Raw genomic sequence first — 23,879 nt, 5'->3', positions numbered from 1 at the left:
GTAGGAACCCAGTGAGTCAAGAAAGAGTTTAGAATGGTTCAAATCTGCTCAACAAACTAACCTTTGCATTGCTGATTATGACAAATGACTCCAGCCAAACACTGGCATATACATGTATTATATATATATATATCTATCTCCAAACGCTTAAGTTTAGTATTGTTGTTCTTAATTTGAAAGTTACACATTAAACAGTTCTTCAAACTGAGTAACTAGTGGAAAACAAAAAACAAAAACAATGCAGTACGGTACTTGATTTTAAAAAAGGGAATAAAAGCAAATAAAAGCAGAAATCTGAAGTAAACTCAGAAAATGAAAACTAACACAACAGCTCAATCAGCATCTGAAAGATAATGTCATAGTTTGGGTCCTACCCTTCATCAGTCATAAAAATATTTTAAAGGATGAGGAAGAAGATGGGATGATCTAGTATCATAGAATTTTAGAGCACAGAAGGAGGCCATTCGGCCCATCGTGCCTGCGCCGGCTCTTGGAAAGAGCTCTCCAACTCGTCCCACTCCTCTGTTCTTACCCAATACCTCAGCAAATTGTTCCTTATCAAGGACCTAGGCAATTGCCTTTTGATAGCTACTATCAAATCTGTTTCTACCACCCTTTCAGGCAGTGCATTCCAGACCGTAACAACTCTCTTGGTTCTTTTAGCAATTATCATCTAACTTTTTTTAAAACATTAAACATCTAATTATCTAATTTGAATACAACCTGCAGAACAGGTTCAACAAGCTCAATGTCCTGCTCTTATTCTTATAATCCTCGCGAGCACCTCTCTTTTTCCCAATGCTTTGTAGTCCCAGCATTTTCTGTTATTGTAACACCACCACAAAATGTTACACGTTTCCTGAGGAACGCTCTTTCTTTCATCCTCTCTATTTCGACTCTCACAAACATAACACCTGGTCATAGAACCCTGTGCCATCAGTCGTGGTTATCTTACATTTTAAAACAATAAACAAACCCAATAGACATTTAAGCTTTATTTTCCTTCCCCTTCCTCCTCAGCCAAATATTAAACAAGGCACTGGAATGGGTTTCTGATTCCAAATAGTGGTTTCTGATTCCAAATAGTTTTGCTCAAAGTTTCCTCTTTCAATTTTCTCCATTCCTTTCCCGAAAGAGTGCAGACTTGTCCTGGAGTACATTAGTACAAGCCCTCCATTAGACAGTTTAAGTGGCCATTCTTCAAAGCTGAACCTAGATAGTAAGCGCTAGCAGAAGCTGCTGTCCCAGCCAGGCTCGATCCTTGTGCAATTTCCAGCAAGGTCACTGGATAACAATAAGGAGAAGGGATCTTAGCTCATATCTGTCTGTTCTCTCTTGAAGGGAAGCATTTCAAAAGAACCACTTTGTGATAATCATCTCAATTTACTACAGAATTACATTTTGCTACTACGGTATGTTCACAATAATTAACAGAGGAGTATTCAGTACCTGACTCAATGGCTGATAACAGGCGTGCTCACAAATATTTTCAATTCTTTTACACTCAACGTAGGTGCACTGTTGGTTTGCTTTCGGGCTCATGATCTCCACACAATGGTGCAAAGTGCTTCTCCAAAGCTCATAACCCTTTAGGATTCCATTTGGTCGACCAGGAGATGTCCAATCAATTCGAAGAGATCTGGCCAAATATAGCAGAACTACATGAGTGGTATCAAAAAGTGCTGCTCTGATATTTGTTGACAGGTCTAGACACTGTTAGACTAGACAGTGTAAGATTGAACATTATCAGACTGGACAGTGTAAGATGAACAATATAAGACTGGACAGTGTAAGAGTGGACGGCAGAAGACTGGATAGTGGAAGACTGATTTTTGTTCTGTTTAGTTAGGCTAACAAGTGTTGACAAGTCATTTTGCCTCTTTATACCACAATTTGTTAGTAAAATGACCAAGAACTATAATTCCCAACAACAACAACAACATGCATTTATATAGCACCCTTCACATAGGATAACATCTCAGAACACTTTTACATGGTGGGGTTGGGCACCAAGTAAAGGGGAAGGAGGAGGGGGAGATGACGATAGACACGATTGAAGAAGTAGATTTTCAGATGGGATTTAAAGCAGTTGGAGATTAGGCAAGGTGGCGGGATAGAGGCAAAGGGAGATCCTGAGGTTAAGTGTGGAGTGACTCAATGCTTGGCCCGATGGTGGCGTGGAGGAGTAGGGGACATGCAGCAGGTCTGTGTTAGCTGAGTACAGAAGGCAGTGAGAAGAGTGGGGTACGAGCAAATAAGAGATTAGTAGTTAGTGGGAGAAATAAACCAATTTCATGAACAGTATTTGTGCCAAAATGACTTGATTGATTCAGAGACAGCAAAATCTGTATGGATGGGTTTTGCTTAACCAATTGACCGTATCCAATGTTTGTTTAACTGAGGCTGGTGCATCTTATGGACACTCATGCTTTAAATATATTTAGTTGTGATACCCATAGAATAGCAATATTCTAAAGGCTGTCAAATGTAAAAACAATATTTATAAAAAGTGCCATAATGCATCATACACAGCGCAGTGCCATTCTAAGATAAAATCTGGTGAATTTCAAGTTCCTTTGATCAGGAGTACATTATCCTGTGAGATATCACAGACATGTTTAAAGTACAAATCATAAGAGCAAGCAATGTAGGAATTTTTATTTAAATGAAAAGTTTATGCGTATTAATAATCCTTGCATTTGAGACAATGTTTTTCATGTCAGGAGAACTTCTCAAAGTGCTTGACAGGATTAAACTGTAATATTGTATTACCCTCTTGGAGAAAACTTATGTAATTGAAAAGGAATATGATAAAACAAAGCAGCAATTAAATAAGCAGTGTTGTTGAATAAAATTCTGTTCAAATTAGCTACTTTTCACAAAACTGTGAAGTGCAAATGAAGGTTGGGTACGTCTGAAATGTGGATTCAGATCAGCTTAAGTGGTATACCACATTCCTTGTATAAACAACGGTAAACCTTGCAATCAATATAGAAACAGAAAGCATTGACAATTCAATTCTTAATTAGAAAAGGGCTTTCCAAACCCTGACAATTTGTTATTGTACTAAAACAATGGTTGTGAACATGACAAGTTCTCTTATTGGAACAAGCTGCAACATTTTGCAAGAAAATACGAACAATTTTGTTCTGTATGGGTTACTGGGCACCAAGGACTGTTTACAATACAGTATAATAATTGTTTCATGTTATAGCATCTTATCATGTAATCAATATATGTCCAAACGCTTCACAGGATTTTACTGCAAAGTGTAGTGACTATATATTTGTAGGCCAATACAGCAGCCCATTAATGTCTCACAGTAATGTCTCACAAACAGCCATGAAGTGCTGACCAATTTTATTTTGGGGAATGTGTATTTGTAGGCAAATGAAGATCACAATAAAAGTTTGGATGAGGAAAGCCATTTGGCGATTTTGATCTCATCCTTCCAGAACACCCACAATACCACCCTCCCATTACGGCAACAAGTTTTTTTTTCAAATGAATCCAGTGTCCTTTTAAAGTGGAAATTTCTGCATTGTCAGACATCCGGAAAGTGATAAAAAAAATCTGCGTTAATTGAGGGGAAAGGACACTGTCCAATAATGAGTGGTAGTCGAGATGAAAAACTTTAAATATATATATATATATTTTTGACGCATATTACTGTGAAATCCCACGATTGGAATCCTGCCCTGTGGAGTCCTGACTCCAGCTGCTTCTCCCACTCAAACAATTATTAATAAATAAACAAATAAACAAATAAACAAATAAACAAATAAACAAATAAACAAATAAACAAATAAACAAATAAACAAATAAACAAATAAACAAATAAACAAATCAATCAATCTTGCTTTGGCTAAGGAATGATGATTTATCTATTTTATAAGCGCTTCTCAATGAACTTTCACTAGCAATGAGAGTTGAAGCCATCAAAACATAGTTTAATTGCATTTACACTTAAACAGACATTTGTATCACTCTTTTCCACCTAATCATTTATTAGTGAAAATGAGATCATTTCATATTCACTGCAAGACTAGCTCAATTAATCTGCTAAAGCACGATGTCATATTTCAATCAAAACTCCAACCATGCTGTGAGCTTTATACTCAATCCCAGTACCCACGAATTGGAATTAATAAATTTGCTATTGATTAAATTCCTCTCCAGCAAACCTAGCATGGAAAATAAATTAACTACTCAGGATACATGTAAACTGTGGCCAGGTATGTCAGGACAACCGATAATAATAATAATAAAGACAATTCAAAGCACTTCACAGGAATTACTGCAAAGTGTGGTGACTGTATATTTGTAAGGTGAATGTGGCAGCCAATTTGTGCACAGCAATGTGCCATAAACAGCCGTGAACTGAATGAGCAATTTTATCTGGAGGATAGGTCAGGAGACCGGGAGAATCTCCTGTGTCTTCTCGACATCTTGCCTCTTCTAATTCTTTGCTCATGAGACTTGTGATGTACCCATCGATCGATAAAGCTGTAAATCTGAAACTCAATTAAAATCCACGCCCACCACTGGAAAACAAGGGTATAGAGGCTCGAAAGATGGTCTAAAGTGGAGCAAGGTCGTGATTGGGACACAGAAGTACAGTAACATGATTGGTTTAGCTCTTGTGCATGTTGTAAACAGCACATTGAAATTCCAACTCTCCACAAGTTCTGATCAAACCTCTACTGGGAAGTTATACTGAATTACAGTTGGCATCTGGAAGAAGCTGTGAGAGGAATGACACTCCACAGTGCTGCGCTGGGAGTCCTGGACAATTGAAATATCCATGTTGTCCCTGACAAACTTGAAGTACCTTCTTCCCAATCTAATAGGATGGCTCAGGAAACACCGTGAACTAATCTTAGAAGAACCGGGAAAGGTGCGGAGAATGAAGTATGAGGGGCACATGTAAGAGGGCACAGAACTCCCTTTAAAGTGTAAATCAAAGTGACTGGATTTAACAGATTAGAGCCAACTGAATAAGGCACATGTTTCAGCACTGTGAATCAATTCCGAGTATAATTCCAAAAGTCAAAACAGAAGCTACACAGAATGAATCCCAAATAGAGTAATTGTGGAAGGTCTCTACCTACTGACCCCGCTAACTTCTCAGATTCAGGAAATCTGAGAGACGTCCATGGGATTGTTCTTAATAAAACTGCTGTGCGCAATTGGCTGCTGCGTTTCACTAATAAAATATACAGTTAATTCACTTTACAGTATATTTTGTAAAGCACCTTGAGACGTCTTGAAGACATGATAAGGCACTATGTCTATTGCAAGGATTATTATTATTATTAAAACACATAGGTACAACAAATTGCTTATTTTGTATTATCCCCAAATAATACACTAATATTCATTAATTACCGAAGAATACAAGCACTGAATATATATCCAATATAAATTGTGGCATATTTACAATAACAGGAAGGGAGGTATTGGAAAACAATTATAATGTGAACAGCGACTTTCAAAATCATAAATGCTCATTTGCTGTGTGGAATGTAGCATTGGATCAATTGTTTTCTGGTCTCATCGTCAGTGAAAAAAAATAATAGAACAAACTACCGTAAAATAAAGTTAATGTCATGAACATTTCAGGCAAGCTGTGGTAATGATTAAAAAATATTCAAAGGGTCTAGGAAACATTAACAGAATCTTGTCAAATTATAGAGCAGATATGCTGTAGACCTCAAGATGCAAAGAAAATAGCTGGGGCCATATTCTTAAAACTCAACATGTTTTTTTTTAAATGCTTCTTCAGGTTTTGGGGCTATTTTCCACATAGTGGCATTATGGTCAAATCATACTTTTAGCTCAAGAGGTCTTTATTCCAAATTGTAGGCAACCACATGTCTTTGACAGGTGATTTATTTTTTTAAAATGCATTTCTGCAGGATCCTAAATAAGGATGGTAGAAAGAAAGATTATATAATATTTGCCAATTTCTGGATGCATTCCTCCATTAGTTGAGCTGGTTGTGTAATTTGAGCCTTTATTGTATGATTGATTCACGTGAAGACTTCATGAAAGCATCTCCTTGCCTGCAAGCAGGCAGTGGCGACTGGCTCTTAGTGCTAACAGTTAAGAGAGTTCAAACACTGTATCACTGCTTTGAACAGTAAACAGCTTTGTTCAAGGCATTTATCATTTTAAAGAGCATGATGCAAGTGACTACAAATTATATTTTATTCTTTTTAACGTATTGCCTCATTTCAAAACTGCATTGCATAAGGTTTTTAAAGTTATTTATTTTATATATTTAGTGTAAAAAAATTCAACTGTGTAGATCATGGACTGATGCTGCAGAATGCTCACAGAGAGTGGTAGGACCCAAGTCTGCTATGCCCCGTCCACTTGGCTGTGCAGCCTCGTTTTCCTAAATTGAATAAAACCAGGTGATCATGCTTAGAACAGAACAGATTTGGACTATGCAATCAAAGGCCTGAGATTTTTTTTAATAAAAATATTGGCTATGATTAATATCTGATCATTGGTGAAATAATTATGCTCAGGATGTAAAATAGATTCTTACCTTGAACTGATGACATGTATATGTGGTGCTGCAATATCACCTGGTTCATCTTCGACAGTAGTGATTTGGGTGATATTGCTTTTCACACAGACATACACTGTGCAGACCTCAACCTTCAATGGACAGATAAGTTCATTAAAATAGAAATTTGCATTGATTGTGCAAAAGCTGTCAAATATAATTTTAATGTTTTCTGAATTAATAGTCATATATATAGATAGATACATGCTTGTGGGAACTGGCCCGTCCCTAATATTAATGGAAATATATATTCTTAGTTTCCGAAGCAAGCTAAAAATATGGTAATTATGCATTTCCAACTGCTCACTCTAACAGGACCAGAAAAGAACATTGCAGTCACTGCAATGGTCTTTTCTGGGCCTCTTAAGAGTGAGCAGTTGGAAATGCATAATTTTTTTTGAGGGGGGAAAAAAAGGGCTTTATTTTCCCCCCTCAAACCATAAAAAAAGTTAAAATAAATATTTAGTTCTCCATCCTCGACTCAAAAAACAAGCAGGGAAAAACTAATGATCTTTAAATTAATTAATTAAACATTTAAAAACAGGGCGTAACATGGGCATTTAAATCAACTAGGAATTTATCTGGATTTGTCAGAGGCTGGGCAACTGCACCCAATGTTCACATGCATGAAGCTTAGCTTTGCGATCGCTTTCCGGCTTGCAGATTACCATGTTCAACCCGACTGCCTGTTAGCAGAGGATTTTATTTTTGTGCAGCTAAAAACCCACAGTCAAGGTAACCATCAGAGCTTTAATTCTTTCAGCGTTGTTTGGATTTTGTCCCTGTGTTCTCCCACCACCACTGCTTCCCGCTGCATCACTTCCATCTTCACCCAGAAACCCGACAGACGCCACAAATGTCATCCTGCAAATGGCTAATGGGAAGTGTGATTTCACTGAGCAGGAAACGGCTCAGTCGTACTTTTCTTCCTCTGAAGATAAAACACTTTGCCAATGTGCAGACTCCCCTCCAGTATTCTGTCAGGGAACTGACAAAACAACAAGGGTGGGTGAGTTCTGATATCAGTTGAGCCGGGGGCATCAAGTTCACAACACTCATGGTTATGCCATGTTTGTGCTGCTGGAAGTGAAGTGCTTATGTTTTCAGCAGAAAAGTGTTTGGGAAGCGGTAACCTAAATTATGCTTCTCATTCGTAATTGCATTGGCCAGAGGCCGAGGAGAGCAACGAACACGTGCAACTAATCCACAGATGCTCTGCTAACTATTATTAATAAAGAGCTGCTCACATGACCAGCTCCTCAATAATATAACAAATCAACCCTTAAACGTTCTTGGTGGACTGCTTGGGAACATACAAGATGGAACATCACTGCCAGAATTTGTACTGCCGCATTACAAAGTCAAAGAGTGTCGCTCAGGCCAACTTCATCAAATAGCCTTGGCAACCGGCCACTGGTGCGATACGCTCTATAACATGTAATATTAATAACCTCTTGTATTTTGACACAGCGCCTTTCATGTCAGGAGGGCATCTCAAAGCCCTTCACTGGGATTTACTGTGAATGGTAGTGAAATTTGGATTGTGTGGCTCAAGTCTGAATTGTGCTGGGTCACAATTCCCACAAATGAGCAGTGTAAAATAAGCATAATTCTCCAATGCTGGTAACCGGAGGCCTGAGATTCCACCTTGTAAGTCCACTTTACATTTTAACATTTGAGGTAAAATCATTAAATTCGGTCTGAACTCCAAAACTGGTTCTTGTTAAGTGCTGTGGGGGAAAAATGCTCCCAAAGTTTCAATCTGTGGACAAAAAGGTCTTATAGGATAAGATGAGGTGGAATTTTGAGGTCTCTGGTTTTTCACACCATTCTCTAACGTGGGATATAAAGAAACACCAGTGCGTACACAGAAAGCAAGTAACATGATAGGAACAGATTACACTTTTGCCTAACCTGTATTTCATACACAGTGAACGGTGACAAGTCTGTCAATATAAAAGAGCCAGGCAAATTCATGGCAGTCTGATGCCGCTTGTTATTCACATAAATAGAATATTCCGTGACAAGCCCATTTGGGTTTGACGGTGATGTCCAGATGACACGAACAGCTGTACTATTGATCACGATGACCTCTGGAGGTAGCATGCCCTCAGGCTCTATGAAGGGAGAGAGAATAAAAGCAGGCTAAATTCCAGCTGTCACAGAAACTAGTTGGTTAACAAAACATGTATGAGCATTTAAGTTTTGAAGCAAAAAGGAAAACGTTCAATGAGTATCTGGTCAGCTTATTGAAATAAAAACGCAATCATGCAAGAAAAGAATTTATACAGACAAAAAAAGGGGAAACTTTAAATAAAGAAGGCAACGTTAATTGAACAAGATACTAGGGCTATCGAGCAAATACGAATCAGACAAATTATATGGTTATTTGCTATCGGAGTTTTAAGATTTTCGTTTAGGGAACTGAAACATAACCAAATAAAGGAGTTTTTTTTATTTCTGCAGAAGATCAGGCATTATTGACATATCTGATTTGCTGTGGAATTTTGAGGAAGATCTTTCTTTTCTATTATGTTGATAACCACTGCCGAATTCTATCACTCCTGTTAGTTTTGGCTGTTCATGCTTCGCATTGCCACTGCCACAGCCTATTGAGTAGCAAAACATGGCATTATGCCTCGCTTGATGAATATATAAATCTTCATTTACATTCCCGTCCAGCATGCTTCCGCACTGCAGCCACCAGTGACTGCCACCTCCGAAGCAGGAGTTCCAGGGACGAAACACCACACTCAAGCTGTGTTTAAAGGGACCATTCCTTCTTCTTCCTCCTCGCGCATAATAAAATAATAATAATAATCCTTGAATTTGATATGGAGCCTTTCACGTCAGGAAGACGTCTCAAAATGCTTCACTGTAAAATACTGTAAAGTGTAGTGATTGTATATTTTGTGAGAAGAATCAGGCAGACGATTTGCACACAACAATGACCCCACCAACAACCATGAAGTGAATTCATGACCATTTAATGCCCAGGAGAAACCCCTTTTCCTTTTGAATAGTGCAATGGGATCTTCAACGTCCACCTGAACAGACACAGGTGGGACCTTGGTTTAACGTCTCATCCAAAGGATGGCATCTCCAACAATGCAATGCTCTTCCAACATTGTACTGAGTGCCGGCATAGACTATATGAGTTCAGTCCTGATCCACAAATATCACATGGGACCTGGTCATGTTGTGTTGCTCAGCATCTCCACAATGTGGAGATATTCCCTTCAGCACAGTGACTGCTCATGCTGCTAGCCTGAGATCCCTGTGATCACAACAACGTAATAGAATTCCTGATCGTTGTCCCACCAAATCAATGTGGATTTCTCTGTGCCTTGTCCCCACACCAGCAATGTTGCATGGAAATCCTGCTTAACAAGCAACAGGGAGAGAAGAGAAAACCTTTTATTTTCTTGTAACAGCACCAGAAAAAAAACTGAGACGTGTTGGGTTGCAATGTTTATTTGTTTGTCAACTGGAATGAGGGATAAAGCTCTGTGGGCAGCACTGTATGTGCAAAGATTTCAACATGTCATTCAGTGTCAAAGGAAGTTTACAACGCAGGAGGAGGCAATGTCTATGGTGGATGCAAGCTCTCCCCATCTGCTCTGATCCCATTCTCCTGATCTTTCCTCATTTCCAATAATATTATTTCCACTGAAGTATTGATCTAATCCCTTATGCATGCTCTTATGCTCTCAATAATAATTTGTTCACTCAATCCACGACTGTTTGTGGGACACTGCTCTGTGCAATTAGCTGCCATGATTCACTCACAAAATACACAGTCAATTCACTTCACAATATATTCTGCGAATCGCTTTGAGACATCTCAACGAGGTGATAAGATGCTATATCAAATGCAAAGATTATTATTATAACTATTTGTGGTAAAGCATTTCACACACTTTTTAATCTTACCCTATTTTATTCTGATGATCACCCTCAATGTTACACGTTAGAGCCTCTCATTACTGATTTGGATCAGCGAAGATAATCTTTCTTTTTTAACCTATCTAAACTAGTTATACTTTTTTAAATTCTCCATTAAGTTCACCCTAATGTTTACTGGTGTGGCAAAATCAGTTTCCTTTTTTCCGACTCCTTCCACATGACTGTACCCTCTTATGCCTGCTATTATTGTTGTGAATCTCTATTGTGTCCTCTCCATCATTGTGTCCTGTTCATCTCTGGGCCTATATCCTCTCTACGACTGTGCCCTGGGTTTAACGCCTCACCCGAAGATATTCGTGAAAGTTATAAAGAAAACTCTAACGTTGAAAATTTGAAATAAATGCTGAAAATGCCAGGAATGCACAGTGGGCTGATCAGCATCTGACCGAAGTCAATATACTTATGTTTTGGTTTGACCTTTCAACTAGTCTCCATTTAGCGCCGCCGCAGTCTGTTTAGACTTGTCCCATTCTTCACTAATATATTCATGGCCTGATCTTATACTTTTAGAATTGGTGCAATACCAAATTTTGGCCCAGTTACTGGCACAAATTAGATTTTTATGCTAAGATAAAACTACAATTTCAGAGGGTTTTTTTTTGCTTCCAGGCACTTGTGATGTGTTGGCAATGAAAGCAGCAAATTATCAAATCAACGCAAAAAGCAGGTCTCTGCCAACTTTATGAAAACACACACAAAAAAAGTGGAACAAACCAAGTCCTTTGTCAAGTTCAATGAATATGTTTTTTCAAGAGACACCAATTTCTGAAGCGACAAAGACTCCAACAATTACAGGCAACAACCCACAAAACACACAGACACTCCACTTTACAAATATATACTGTGAGGCACTTTGAGACGTCCTCCCAATGTGAAAGGTCCTATATAAGTGCTACATAAGAGTGTTAATTTTAAACAAAATACTTAATAATAAGCAGAGGGGTAGACTATTGGCATTTCTTTTTCCCCAATAGGTCTCAGTCACTCCTAGTCACAGAATGAGAGCTTTGACCAGAACTAGTAGCCGAAGCTATTGGGGCATGTGCACTCCCCACCATCCCAAACCACTTGTGTGGAGATTAGACCATTCTGCGTCATGTCAAAATTAAAAACAGAGTTTAATCTCAGTGGAACAGTTCTTGAAATTATGCAAATAAAATTGTCTTCTTTGTTTCCTCATAAAAACTGTAAAACATGATAATCCCTGAATAATAGACTGAATGGTTTCTGAAACCACAGATGTCTGTGCCTTTTCACAATCTTTGATAGTTAGAAAAGTAAAACATTTGTGTGAATAAAGATGTGGGCACAGAAAGTTACAAGAGATGGGAATTAACAACCAAGTATAAATGACTAATTCTGTGTATGGAATAGAGCTGGGATTTAGAGTGGCACAGTGGCAATCTGTGCTAGAGACTCAACAGGTATCAGCCTGGCTCAGTTGGTAGCACTCTTGCCTCTGAGATAGAAGGTTGTGGGTTCAAGCACCACATCGGGATGTTGAACTCACAATCTAGGCTGACACTGCAATTTAGTACTGGGGGAACCCTGCATTGTTGGAGGTTCCATTTTCCAGATGAGATATTAAACTGAGGTGCCATCTGCCTGTGAAAAATCACAAAGCACTTCTTGAAAAAAAAGGAGAAGGGAGTATCCTCTGAACTCCTAGCTGCCAAACAACCCAATCAGATTGATCATTCACTTCTTAACTGTTTGTGCAACATTGCTGTGCATAAACTGGCTGTTGTGCTTACTGACAAATACATAGTCACTGAACTGTACAAAATCTCAGTGAAGTTCTTTGAGATGTTTCGATTACGTGATAAGGTAATACAACAAATGCAAAAATTATTATTATAAAAAGTGGTTCTGCGCAGTGCATCATAACTGTGCATTGTCTGAGCAACCACCACTCACCATCCCCTACCCACCCACCCCACTGATCTCAGATTGACTGCACAGGGCTAAGTGCCAAGCACAATCCAGACATCTCTGCACATTGGGGTCAAAACGCCCTGCACTGTATAGCAAATGTGAATATAGGTTGGTCACTCCAGGACTACCAGTGTTCTGAGCAAATGCCTATCCGACATCACTGCCTCACCCCTCAGGCTTAGGCTACTAGTTCTGGTAAAAGCTGTCATTCTGTGACTAAGAGTGACTGAGACCTGTTGGGGAAAAAGAAATGCCAATAGTCTACAACCTCTGCTTATTATTAAGTATTTTGTTTAAAATCAACACTCATATATAGCACTTATATAGGACCTTTCACGTCCGGAGGTCGTCTCAAAGTGCCTCACAGTATATATTGTAAAGTGGAGTGTCTGTGTATGGAAACTTTTTCCAACTAAATGTCAGCAAGTCCGATGCCCTCCTGATTGGCTCGCGCCAGTGCCTCCGCACCTCGAGGGCTGGCAGCATCAACATCCACGGCTGCACACTCAACCTCACTAAGGCAGTCAGGAACCTGGGTGTCTTGTTTGATGCTGAACCGTCCTTTCTCCCCCACATCCGCGCCATGAACGGCACTGCCTACCACCACCTTCCAACATTGCCAGACTCCACCACTGCCTCACCCCTCAGGCTGCTGAAACCCTCACCCACGCATTCGTCATATCAAGGCTCGATTATTGGAAACTCCCTCCTCATCGGCCTTCCCAACTCTTCCCTTCACAAGCTGCAGATCATCCAAAACTCTGCAGCTCGTGTACTCTTCACGCACCAGGCTCTGTGACCCCATCACTCCCACCCTCGTCTGACTCGACTCCCCATCCCCCAAAGGATCAAGTTCAAGATCCTCATCCTCAATTCCAAGGCCATCCATGGCCTTGCCCCCTCCAACCTCTCTGACCTGCTGACTCCCTACCAACCTGCCCATTCCCTCCATTCATCAGCCTCCGGCCTGCTCCAGGTCTCCCGCCTGACCCGCCCTACCATCGGTGGCCGAGCTTTCAACCTCTCTGCCCCCACACTCTGGAACTCCATCCCACGGTCCCTTCGCCTCACTTCCTCTTTTGCATCCTTGAAGTCCAGTTTCAAGACCCTCCTCTTCGATCGTTCCTTCAGTCGCCCTCCCACCTCTCTGCCTTCCCTCACCCTACCCAACCCCTCCCCCATGCTCGGGTCCTGACCCCTGACTGTCCAGCACCTTGGGACGTCCACCTGACGTGAAAGGCGCTCTATAAATGTCAATTTGTTGTTGTTGTTGTCACGTAATTTGGGAAATGTCTTAAGATGGTGATGTTTAAATTGACATGCCAATTTCCTGTGGGACATTTGTGAGTGTTCTGTGGGGTTTTGTCTTTGCCATCAATGTGGAGTCCTGTAGCTCAGTGGTTAGAGCGCTTGCTTTGCAAACGAGAGACCTGAGTTCGATTCCCAGCAGGGTGAAACCTTGGGCAAGTTTCCTTACTCCACACGCCTGATAATAATCCCTCAATAAAATAAAACAATAATAAATTGGTCATTTCAATCCATGACTGTTTGTGGGACACTACTGTGCGCAATTGGCTGCCACATTTCGCCCACAAATATACGGCTAATTCACTTTACAGTCTATTCTGTGAAGCGCTTTGAGACGTCTAGAAGACGTGAAAAGCGCTATATCAAATGCAAGGATTATTATTATCTAATAGAAATAGCTTCAAATGTCTACCTCTCTCCCCTTTTCTATCCACTACCACCTCAGAAAGACATTGCGTCACACTGGAGGGCAACTCTCTAGTTCTGGTACTGACACTGCAATGCAGTGCTGAGGGTGTTGTGTATTGTGGGAGGTGCCGTCTGTCAGTTAAGATGCTAAACAGAGTCCTGTCTGCCTGTTCAGGTGGATATTAAAGATCCCATGACAATATTAGAAATGAGAAGGGAGTTTCTCCCGGTATCCTAGTCTACATTTCCCCCTCCCCCAACTGATCACTCACTTCATGTTTTTTGTGGGACATTGCCGTGCATAAGTAATCTGTCACATTTGCCTAAAAATACAGTCACTGAACTTCACAGTAAAATCCTGTGAAGCACTTTGAGACATCTCAATGATGATAAGGTACTGAATCACATGCAAGGAATATTATAGTGGGCGTTTATGTGTGTGTGTGTTTGCGCACATTGAAATTTAACCTGAAGAGTTTTATGCATACATAGAACACACAAGCACAGACTTAGTCAAACAGACAAATGTGGAGGAGAGAGAGAGAAAAAATACTCAAGATGGGAGGAGGAAAAATCAAGAGGGGGGCAAACGAGCAAGGGGAAAAAAGGACGGGAGGGGGGAAAAAAACAGAAAGGTGCAAGCGAGAGCAAAGAGTAAGAGAGGAAGAAGATGGAAAGGAGAAGGAGAAGAAGAATAATAGAAAGAAAATCAGAATGGGAGAAATAAAATGAAAGCCAGATAAATGAGAGTGAAATAAAGTAGAAGAGAAAAAATGAAAAGAAAGATAACTAAAAGAGAGGAGTTTTTGTGGTCCTGAGAGGAAGTGAGACATTGCCATGGTCTTACTAGTCCGAAAGTGTTGCCTGACTTTCAAAGCAGTGCTGCACTTTTTAGCCATCGTTGCAAGGACAAACAATGCACCACATTGCTCTTCCATGTTTACCAAGCTAGGGTTTAAGTCCTCACGAATATTTATTTTATGTGGAAAGGTTGAGGGCAGGATCGATTACAAACAGATGGCCCAAGCACGGCAATTATGACAAGAACATTGGTAAAACTTTTCCAAATCATGGTTTGTAACAGATAGAATAAAACGCCAAACCCACACCCACATCCATCCCTCAACTGTGCCTGAGCTGAAAGTTTGGTGAATAAAAGCTTTGGTTTTGCTTTTGAACATTTGCATTGAACTATAATATGCAATTGTAACACATTATTTGGTGCAAACATATTTGGTGCCTGTTAAAAGTATAAACCAAGCTCAGATTTTTCCTGGAACTCCCCACCTACAGGCACATGACCTCACACCAATTATAGCAGAAACACACTTTAAACATGAGGATTAATGCTATTAGCATCCTGGCAGATGCTGTCTGCAAGGGCTTGTAGGTGTGCAGGAAAGAAGGTTAGAGTTCAGAGAGGGAAATGAAATAAATGTGACAAAGACTTAAGTGTTAAACATTACTGGATGTACTGGATATATAAAACACTGCACAGATTTAATACTGTGTCTGGACGTGAGCCACAACTCATCCGATACTCTAAGTGGATAATATTTGACATTTTTGATATAAAATACCTGCGTTAGGTTTGAGCAAGAGTTGGTCAGTAAGGCATGTGGCACCAGATGGGATGTCAGCTGTCACTCAAGGACATGCATCAAAGCAAGCAAGGCATGAGAACATGATGAATCGGGAAAGAAGGGATTTCTGCAAGTAGAGGGGATTTGTACAAGAAGATACAACAGTATCCATCAACCAGCATTAGCTCTTCCTTCCTCTTCTATTGCTCTTTAGCTCCCAAATAGAATTACATGAAACAAAATTGACATCACCATTTCTTAATCTGCAGAGAACGCAAATGCAGGTCTAAGATTTAACAATAATAATAATCTTTGCATTTGATGTAGTGCCTTATCACATCTTCGAGACGTCTCAAAGTGCTTCAGAATATACTGTAAAGTGAATTGACTGTATCATTTGTGGGCAAAATATGGCAGCCAATTGCGCACAGCAGTGTCCCACAAACAGTTGTGGATTGATTGATTGACTAGGTCAGGTCTCGAAAAGAGGCATTAACAGCAGAAATAGCTACAGGTATACAAGATAATTTGACTGGATAGAAAAAAAGCACCGAAAAATACTTAATTTAAGAATATTATTAAAATATTAAGTAATAGTATTAATTAAATATTAAGTAATAGTATTAATAATACTAAAATAGTTCAAGAAAGTACAGGTTGTGAGAATTAAGTTTAGGACAGATATCAAGTATTTTTTCACATGGAGGGTAATGGAACAACTGCAACTGTTCTCAAGAAAGTTGGTTATTCAAGAAGCAGCTTGATGCTGTAATGGGGAAGACAGTAGGATTGTTAATATGGAAGGATGAGATCAAACGGGCCAAAGAACCAATTCTGTATCAATATTGATATGCATCTGTACAGTCTGCTTCACCTAAGTGTATAACTTGTTTAACTACTGTATATTTTAAGCACATTCCCCTCCCACCTATTTCTCTGGAAGCTTGTTCTATCAAGTGTTTAACAGTAATTTTCTTTTAAGTGCAGTTTTGCAGTCTATACACAAATTGCACATTTAAACAGCAGATTAATGATCTCCATTTGCATCTCTGCAAACGCTAATCTGTTAATTGCTCATCTACATGGGTCAGTTAACATCGCATTATTCACATACAATGAGATTCCAGCCAACATATATGTCATTCTTCTAAATTCTTTAAACTGTTCCAAATGTCCAATTAATGTACCATTAAACAGCACTTTTCTAAATAAATGACTTTCTTTAATGGAGCATTTTGCCTTGTTGTTGGGAGACCCTCAGAAACCCCCACCTCCCTCCAAACACTAATTAGCATTAAAAAAAGTCCTGAAATGACTTTGCTTCTTCTAACTTCATCCATTCAAATGATTTAATTTTTAAGATCTGCCCACTGTATCACCTTCACCAATGGGATGTTTGCACAAGTGATATTTTTGGGGGAGGGGAAAAGAAATGAAGTTGTATAGTTTGCGCCACTTTAAAAGGAAAATGTTAAGCAGTAACGAGTAGGATTTTATCTGTTAATACCTCAACATGTACAATATAACTGGATGAGGCGTTAGTTGACAAATCCTATTCAATGCTATGCACCTGTTCTTCTTTGAAATATCAATACTTCTTACATTTGTTATAGCGCCTCATTACATCATGGAGACATTTCAAAGCATTTCACAGGATTTACTATAAAATGCAGTGGCTGTATATTTATTGGCAAATGTGGTAGCCATTTGCACACAGTCATGGAGTGAATGACCAGTTTTATTTGGGGGATTGATGGTCAACACATTTTTTGAATATCGACATGGAACCTTTAAGATCTACCTGAACAGGCAGACAGGACCTTGATTTAACTTTTCATCCAAAGACAGCATCTTTGATAATATAGTGCTCTCCCAGCATTGCACAAGGGTCATAGCCTACACCGTGAGCTCAAAGTCCCATTCAAGTATCAGCGGAAAAAAACAAGTAGACAGTCGAGAGAGTGTTGTAGCTTTTAATTAGGAATTGGTTCTGAACCAGATTGATTTGCTTTATCAATAACTTCATTCAGTGGAATGACTGGCCAGAATTCCTTCAGGTATTGGGAATTGAATAAAACTCCGATAAAATTGTGTGCATTTTAGATCTTCAAACCAGCTAACATGCAAAACAGAAGTTTGTCTCTAACTCTTCAAACAAGATCTTGCCACATTTCCCAACAAGAAGAACAACTTGCATTTATATAGCACCCTTCACGCAGGGCAGTGTCTTGGTGTGCTTGACAATCCTGTAGGTTGAAAGGAGGCAGTGGTTTAAAAGCCAGGTGATTCCCAGTTCAACTGTGGAAAATATAAACAGAGAACTTCACCCTACTTAATTTCCCGTGGTTTCAGGTTAATAAAAACATGTCTGGTTCAAGCGGAAATTTGCCTGAAGTTCTCGTTTCGGAAAAGGTACCGACAAGTACAAAATCTCAAGGGGACGTTTTTTTTTATCGATAGCTGAATGTGTACATCAAATCTCCTGGCACATCAAGTTTGGCTCTGCGTTCAGCTGTCACCCTAAAAGCACACTGCTCCGGAGAACAAATCACTTAGAAATATTAATCGCTTTTATATTCTCCCATTTATTGACAGAGCATGCTGTATTTTGAAATTCAAAACAACAATGTGGAGATATGCTGGTGCACATGGGGAGATCTGAACAAACTGTGCTAATATACTCTATTAGAGCTATCTGCAACTGTCTCACTGGGACCCCGTATTGATCTATTATTTGATGACAACTGCACTTAAGCATTTTAGCTATTTTCCTTCAATAATAGGAAATTTTATTATGGATGGATGACTGATTTCAACCTCCAAAAAATCAATTGCGTTCATTCTCAGATTTTAAATTGTTCCGAGCATCTGTGATTTTTACTAACCCCCATCAGACGTGGTCACATGGACTGTCTCGCTCCTTACACTGTGGGCACTGTTGAAAACCTCAATGGAAAGTTGATATTCTGTGTTTGGGCGCAAATTGCCAAGCAGAGTGTAGTTTACATCAGCTGGGAAGAATGTGGAGTTGCTAAAGGTGGTGGAGTTGATGTGTAGGATATAGCATTCCACATCGCCCTGCAAGTCTTCCAAAGCTTTGGTTTTAAAACAAGAGAAAAACAAATGGTTACACTAATGAGACTGGCTTGGCTTCTGTCAGTTATTAACATTTATTGCAACTAGACCATAACTGAGATATGTGTTTCGCCCACAAAATACATAGTCAATTCACTTTACAGTTTATTCTATGAAGCGCTTTAAGACGTCTCATTATATTTAATTCATCCAGCTATCGTTCCTAGTATGGAATTCATGCAGTGCTTTAAATTTCATCTTATCAGACCTACGTTTGCCTACAAATGCACAGTCACTTCTAGTCAGTTGTTTAAGCACTTTAAAAGATTTCTCCCAATATGAATGGTGTTATAAAATAATCCATACAATTCTTTCACATCAGGAAGCGATCTCAGTGCGCTTCACAGGATGCACTGTAAAACGTAATGACTGTGTATTCTACATGTGAACACGGTAGCCAATTTGTGCACAGCAAACAGCCAGGAAGTGAATGACCAATTTTATGTAAAGGATTGCTGGCCAAGACACTGAGAGAAAATTGCTTTTCTTCTCAACTAGTGCAATGGGATCTTTAACATCCCTCTGAACTGGCGACATAAATCTGAATTGTTGTTATATATATATGAAAATATAATCATGGGATTTTTCAAGCCACAATAAGCATTGGTACAAACAATTAAGACATTGGGCACTTGAGAGAAAAGAAACATATTCCAAATTTAGTGGAAGGAACAAAATAGAGTTTAATGAGACCAAAGAACAAAGAGCCAAACAGGGTTCCTTATAGTCATCAACAAGGTGCTGAAAATCTTCAGTAACCACAAAATGCAAACTTGCAGCTCATGTAAATCTCTGCATATATTATATGCATAGTTTTCCCACAGAGCTCCACAAGTTGTGTAAGAGATGTATGAAGCAGACTGTTGCTGGTAGTTATTCACCCCTAATATTTCACCACAATGGTATGTTGTCTTACAAATACAGTCACTACACTTTACAGCAAAGATTCAATGGTACCAGTTCACATGATCAACTGTTATCAAATGTAATGTAGTGGTGCTTTATTACTATTTGTACAAGATTGATGATGAGATAATTGCATAATTCCATGAATAATCCTTACATTTATGTTCAGTTTCCACCAATGTCACATTAGATTAATAATAATCCTTGCATTTGATATAGCATCTTATCATGTCTTTGATATGTCTCAAAGCGCTCCACAGAATATACTATACAGTGAATTGACTGTATATTTTGTGGAATAAAGAGTGGAGATTAGCTAGCGCTTGAGTTTCAAACAAAAACCCTACAGTTTACAGCAAAGAATCACAACACCAGTTCACACTGTTATCAAATGTAATGCAGAGGTGAATGGTACGTACTTGGTCTGCTCCACTCGGCTTCTACCGTTGTGTGGTTTACAGCCTCTGCTGTGAGGTTGCTTCCTCTGACAGGGACACCTGCCAGTGTGGTGGCTGTAACTTCTTCTCCTGCTGTGTAGCCTGCATCATTAGACACTACCAGCTTGTATTTATACATTGTATACCTGAATGAATGAACAACAGACACATTGATTGACAGCTTAGTGCCTTCTTAACACTTTTACAAGAGTGCTGATGAGATAATTGCATCCACCCATGAATAATATCTACATTTATGTTCAGGTTCCACCTCTGCCACATTAGACTAAGGAGCCATACATTAGCTCGCGCCCGAGTTTAAAAAAATGCAAAATTGTTGAAAGTACATAACATTTGCATTAAACGTGCATATCTGAGACTGACATTCTGAGAAAGGTGAAATATCATAAGGTAGAAATAATAGGCCTTCAAAGGAATTTCATTTAATAAGTGTACCTAATTGGTGTTAAATTAGTTCCCCCACATTGTTGAGCTGAGCATCTCATTCCAAAAGACTCCAACTAGGGACAGTGTCCAACGATCAATATTAATATCAACCTGCCACTCCATAGCCCACGGTCCAAATATTTTTGAATGCTATTTTATCTCTTTATATTTGTCACCTGATTGGTATCGTCAGCAAATTGCCCAGCATCAAATTGTATACAGAACCATAGAAATTTATAGCACAGAAGAAGACCACTTGACCTAGCATGTCTGTGCTGATTCTTTTAACAAATGTTTCAAAGCCTTTTCCCCATACCCCTGCACTTTACTCCTTTTCAGATATCTATTGAGTTCCCTTTTGAAAGCTAACATAGATTCTGTTTCAACCTGAATTACAATTTAGACCCCCAAGTAGATGTGTGCCTGTCTTGAAAATACAAGCTCACTTCACTGTGTACTTTCTAGCGATGATTAACTTCCGCACTCTCCTGCACGTTAATAATCAGCCACCTTGTAAAGTGAGAATGGATCGCAGATGGTCACACAAGTAATGGAAAAGCCATTTGTAATGATTCACTTCATTAACAATATGGAAGGTGGACTTCAGTTCCAAGAAAAGTTGGAATTGGACAGACAGGGAATGTTTGGTGGTATGAACTCAGTTAGATCTCAACTGTTAGAAGTGGAAGAGAAGCAGTCTTGCCAGCACTCAGCAATTGATGACATTCCAGCTCATCTTCTGCTCAATGCAGTTAACAACATTCTCCAGCAACAGGAATAGTACAGTAAAAAAGGAACCAAGATTTTTTTTGTTACAGATTTAGTTTCTTCAAGAATATTTGGACCAGTTGTACAGCAGTTTACAATTTTTGAAGAATCTTTCTGTTGCTAACCATGCACCTTGTTCAAGAAAACATGCTCCATTAACTTGATTTAAAACTATGAATGAAAATAGAGGATCATTTTAGACACCCCAGCTTCCTCATAAAATAAAATTAATTTAAATAAGTAATATTCAACGAAGGTTGTCTGATAAAGCAAGCATTCAGCCAGTGTCTTGTTAACAGATCCATAAAACATGAGTTTGATGCATTTAAATTGTACTTTAATGTGATGGTGTGGAACCTGGGGGGGAACTTAACGTATAGATTTAATGTTTGTTAGTTTTGAAATACAGCTGGATCACAAAGAAATGCTGTCTTTTTGAAACAATTGCCTCCAAATGCACAGTGCAGCTGATGGAATGGAAAATCATTACAAGGTGAGACAGCTTCCAAACAAACAGTAAATACAACTGTCAGTCAGTTTTATTTTAATTCTAATGCATTTTATACAAAAAAGCGTTTATTTTGAATATTATAAATACTGGAAAGTCGCAAACACCACACAATAAATTATTTGCAAATGAAATTGTAATTTGTTTGAAGCTGATGTAGTTTAATCTAACCTGTTAAGACCTTTATCTTCATAGTACATTTGTGTCCCTGAGTAAATATTCAACCAAAGATTTAAATCTTCAGGGGGATTTGGTGTGAGTGGTTGTTGGGATTTGTGCCTCAGCAACTCGTATCTGAAAAAAACACAGGTTGCACAGTATGATTATCAAACACAATGTCTGGTGACAAAATCACTGATAATTACCAGCCTAAAATCATTGCTTAACAAATTTTCCTCTCACTTATTTAAACACCGTTCATGATTTAAATAAAAATACGCTTCCCCCATATTCTGTGCAATATTTGACTGCTTCTACAATAGGTGTGCCTTTTTAAAATTATTATTATTTAATAACGATTTTATCAGATATTCATAGAAATTTAAAGCACAGAAAGTTATTCGGCCCATGCTGATGCCGGCTCCCCCACTTGAGCTAACGAGGCTAGTCCCAATTCCCTGCTTTCTTCCCATACCCTTTAACATTGTTTCCCTTCAAATGTTCATTCATTCAATTTCCTTTTAAATGTTGATACACTTTCAGCCTCACTAGCGACTTAAGACAAAGCATTCTGCGTTCTAACAACTCTGCTTCAAAGCATTTCTTCTAACTTCTCCCTAATTGTTCCAGTTACAATCCTCAACTGATCCTTTGAGATAAGTTACCAGTGGGAATAATTTTTCTCTCCAAACCTTTCAGTCACTATTAATCAATCCTGTTCCTGTGAAAACTGCACTAAATGTTTGAGCCTAGCCTCATAACTAAAATTCCTCAACTCTGCTAACATCCTAATGAATTTCTGCTGTCCAAGGATTATTATAATGATTATGCTTACACATGGTTAACACAACCTGCAAATTAAACCCCAGTGAAATTGGTTTTCCTCCATTAAAACATCAGATTCCAGCAGATATACGTTTGGATATTTGGATGCATGAAGGGATAATGCACGGCATATTGAAGCTACTATCATGAGCACTGTCTACCAGTCATTGAATGCAGCTTGTCTTTGGAAGCAGATATATATTCCTTCACCTCAAAATCCACGTGGTCATGAACTGTGCATCTGAAGACTGCATGAACGTAGCAGTAGAAGGTTGAAGTTGTTTAGTTTATATTGATGCTGCCATGTTTGTACAAAGGTGCACTCCATACTGAACTCACTCTGGTACAAAGTTAGCAGTGTAAATGTATCACACTCACATCAGCAGCATGATAACATACCCTGCTTTGTTTCTCACATACATCTGTAAACCCGATGGCAGTAAGACCACAGTGAAGAATTACACACGCTCTCTCTCTGCACTAATGCTCCCCCTCAGACATCTTCACAACAAGCAGCACACAGCATTGTTCGCGCTGTAATACTTTTGTGCTGCAATGTTATCTTTGGCAGTTTAAACGTATAACTTGAAACAATCTCTGAGCTGTCAGAGCACATCTGCCTTCTCACCTTTAAGTTAATTAAAGAATGTCCTCCACTCAAGCGTAAAATCTGCCGCATAATTTTGTTTATTGAGAGACCCAAGTGTAGGCCAACACCCATTGTGCAACACCACCACCAATTGTAAAGAGGAGCAGAGAGGACAAGATGATTCGAGATGTAATGGTTACGTGTGGGATTTTTTAAAAAACTTAATTTTAGCTAGATGGATAGAGGAGGATTCAGCTTGTCTCATATCTGTTACATTTATACCCCAGCAAAGCAATTCCTTAAATCCCCTCCTCAAGGTTATGTGAGG

At 39.0% G+C, this 23,879-nt stretch overlaps 1 protein-coding gene across 1 annotated transcript in view; it reads right to left on the bottom strand.

Annotated features, from left to right (window-relative positions):
- ush2a (Usher syndrome 2A (autosomal recessive, mild)) overlaps window positions 1-23,879 on the bottom strand; it is a 370,702-nt gene that overhangs the window by 100,470 nt on the left and 246,353 nt on the right. Inside the window, exons 45-50 of the mRNA XM_042333157.1 lie at window positions 22,150-22,272; window positions 20,238-20,401; window positions 18,663-18,872; window positions 8,492-8,694; window positions 6,557-6,669; window positions 1,450-1,639 (exon numbers count right to left, since the gene is read on the bottom strand). Coding sequence (XP_042189091.1) covers window positions 1,450-1,639; window positions 6,557-6,669; window positions 8,492-8,694; window positions 18,663-18,872; window positions 20,238-20,401; window positions 22,150-22,272 — 1,003 coding nt within the window. The remainder of the gene's footprint in view (window positions 1-1,449; window positions 1,640-6,556; window positions 6,670-8,491; window positions 8,695-18,662; window positions 18,873-20,237; window positions 20,402-22,149; window positions 22,273-23,879) is intronic.

Source organism: Callorhinchus milii, unplaced genomic scaffold (assembly GCF_018977255.1).
Source record: "Callorhinchus milii isolate IMCB2004 unplaced genomic scaffold, IMCB_Cmil_1.0 Scaffold3, whole genome shotgun sequence".
In the NCBI taxonomy this organism is placed as follows: domain Eukaryota; kingdom Metazoa; phylum Chordata; class Chondrichthyes; order Chimaeriformes; family Callorhinchidae; genus Callorhinchus; species Callorhinchus milii.
This window is presented reverse-complemented; position numbering and strand designations above follow the sequence as displayed.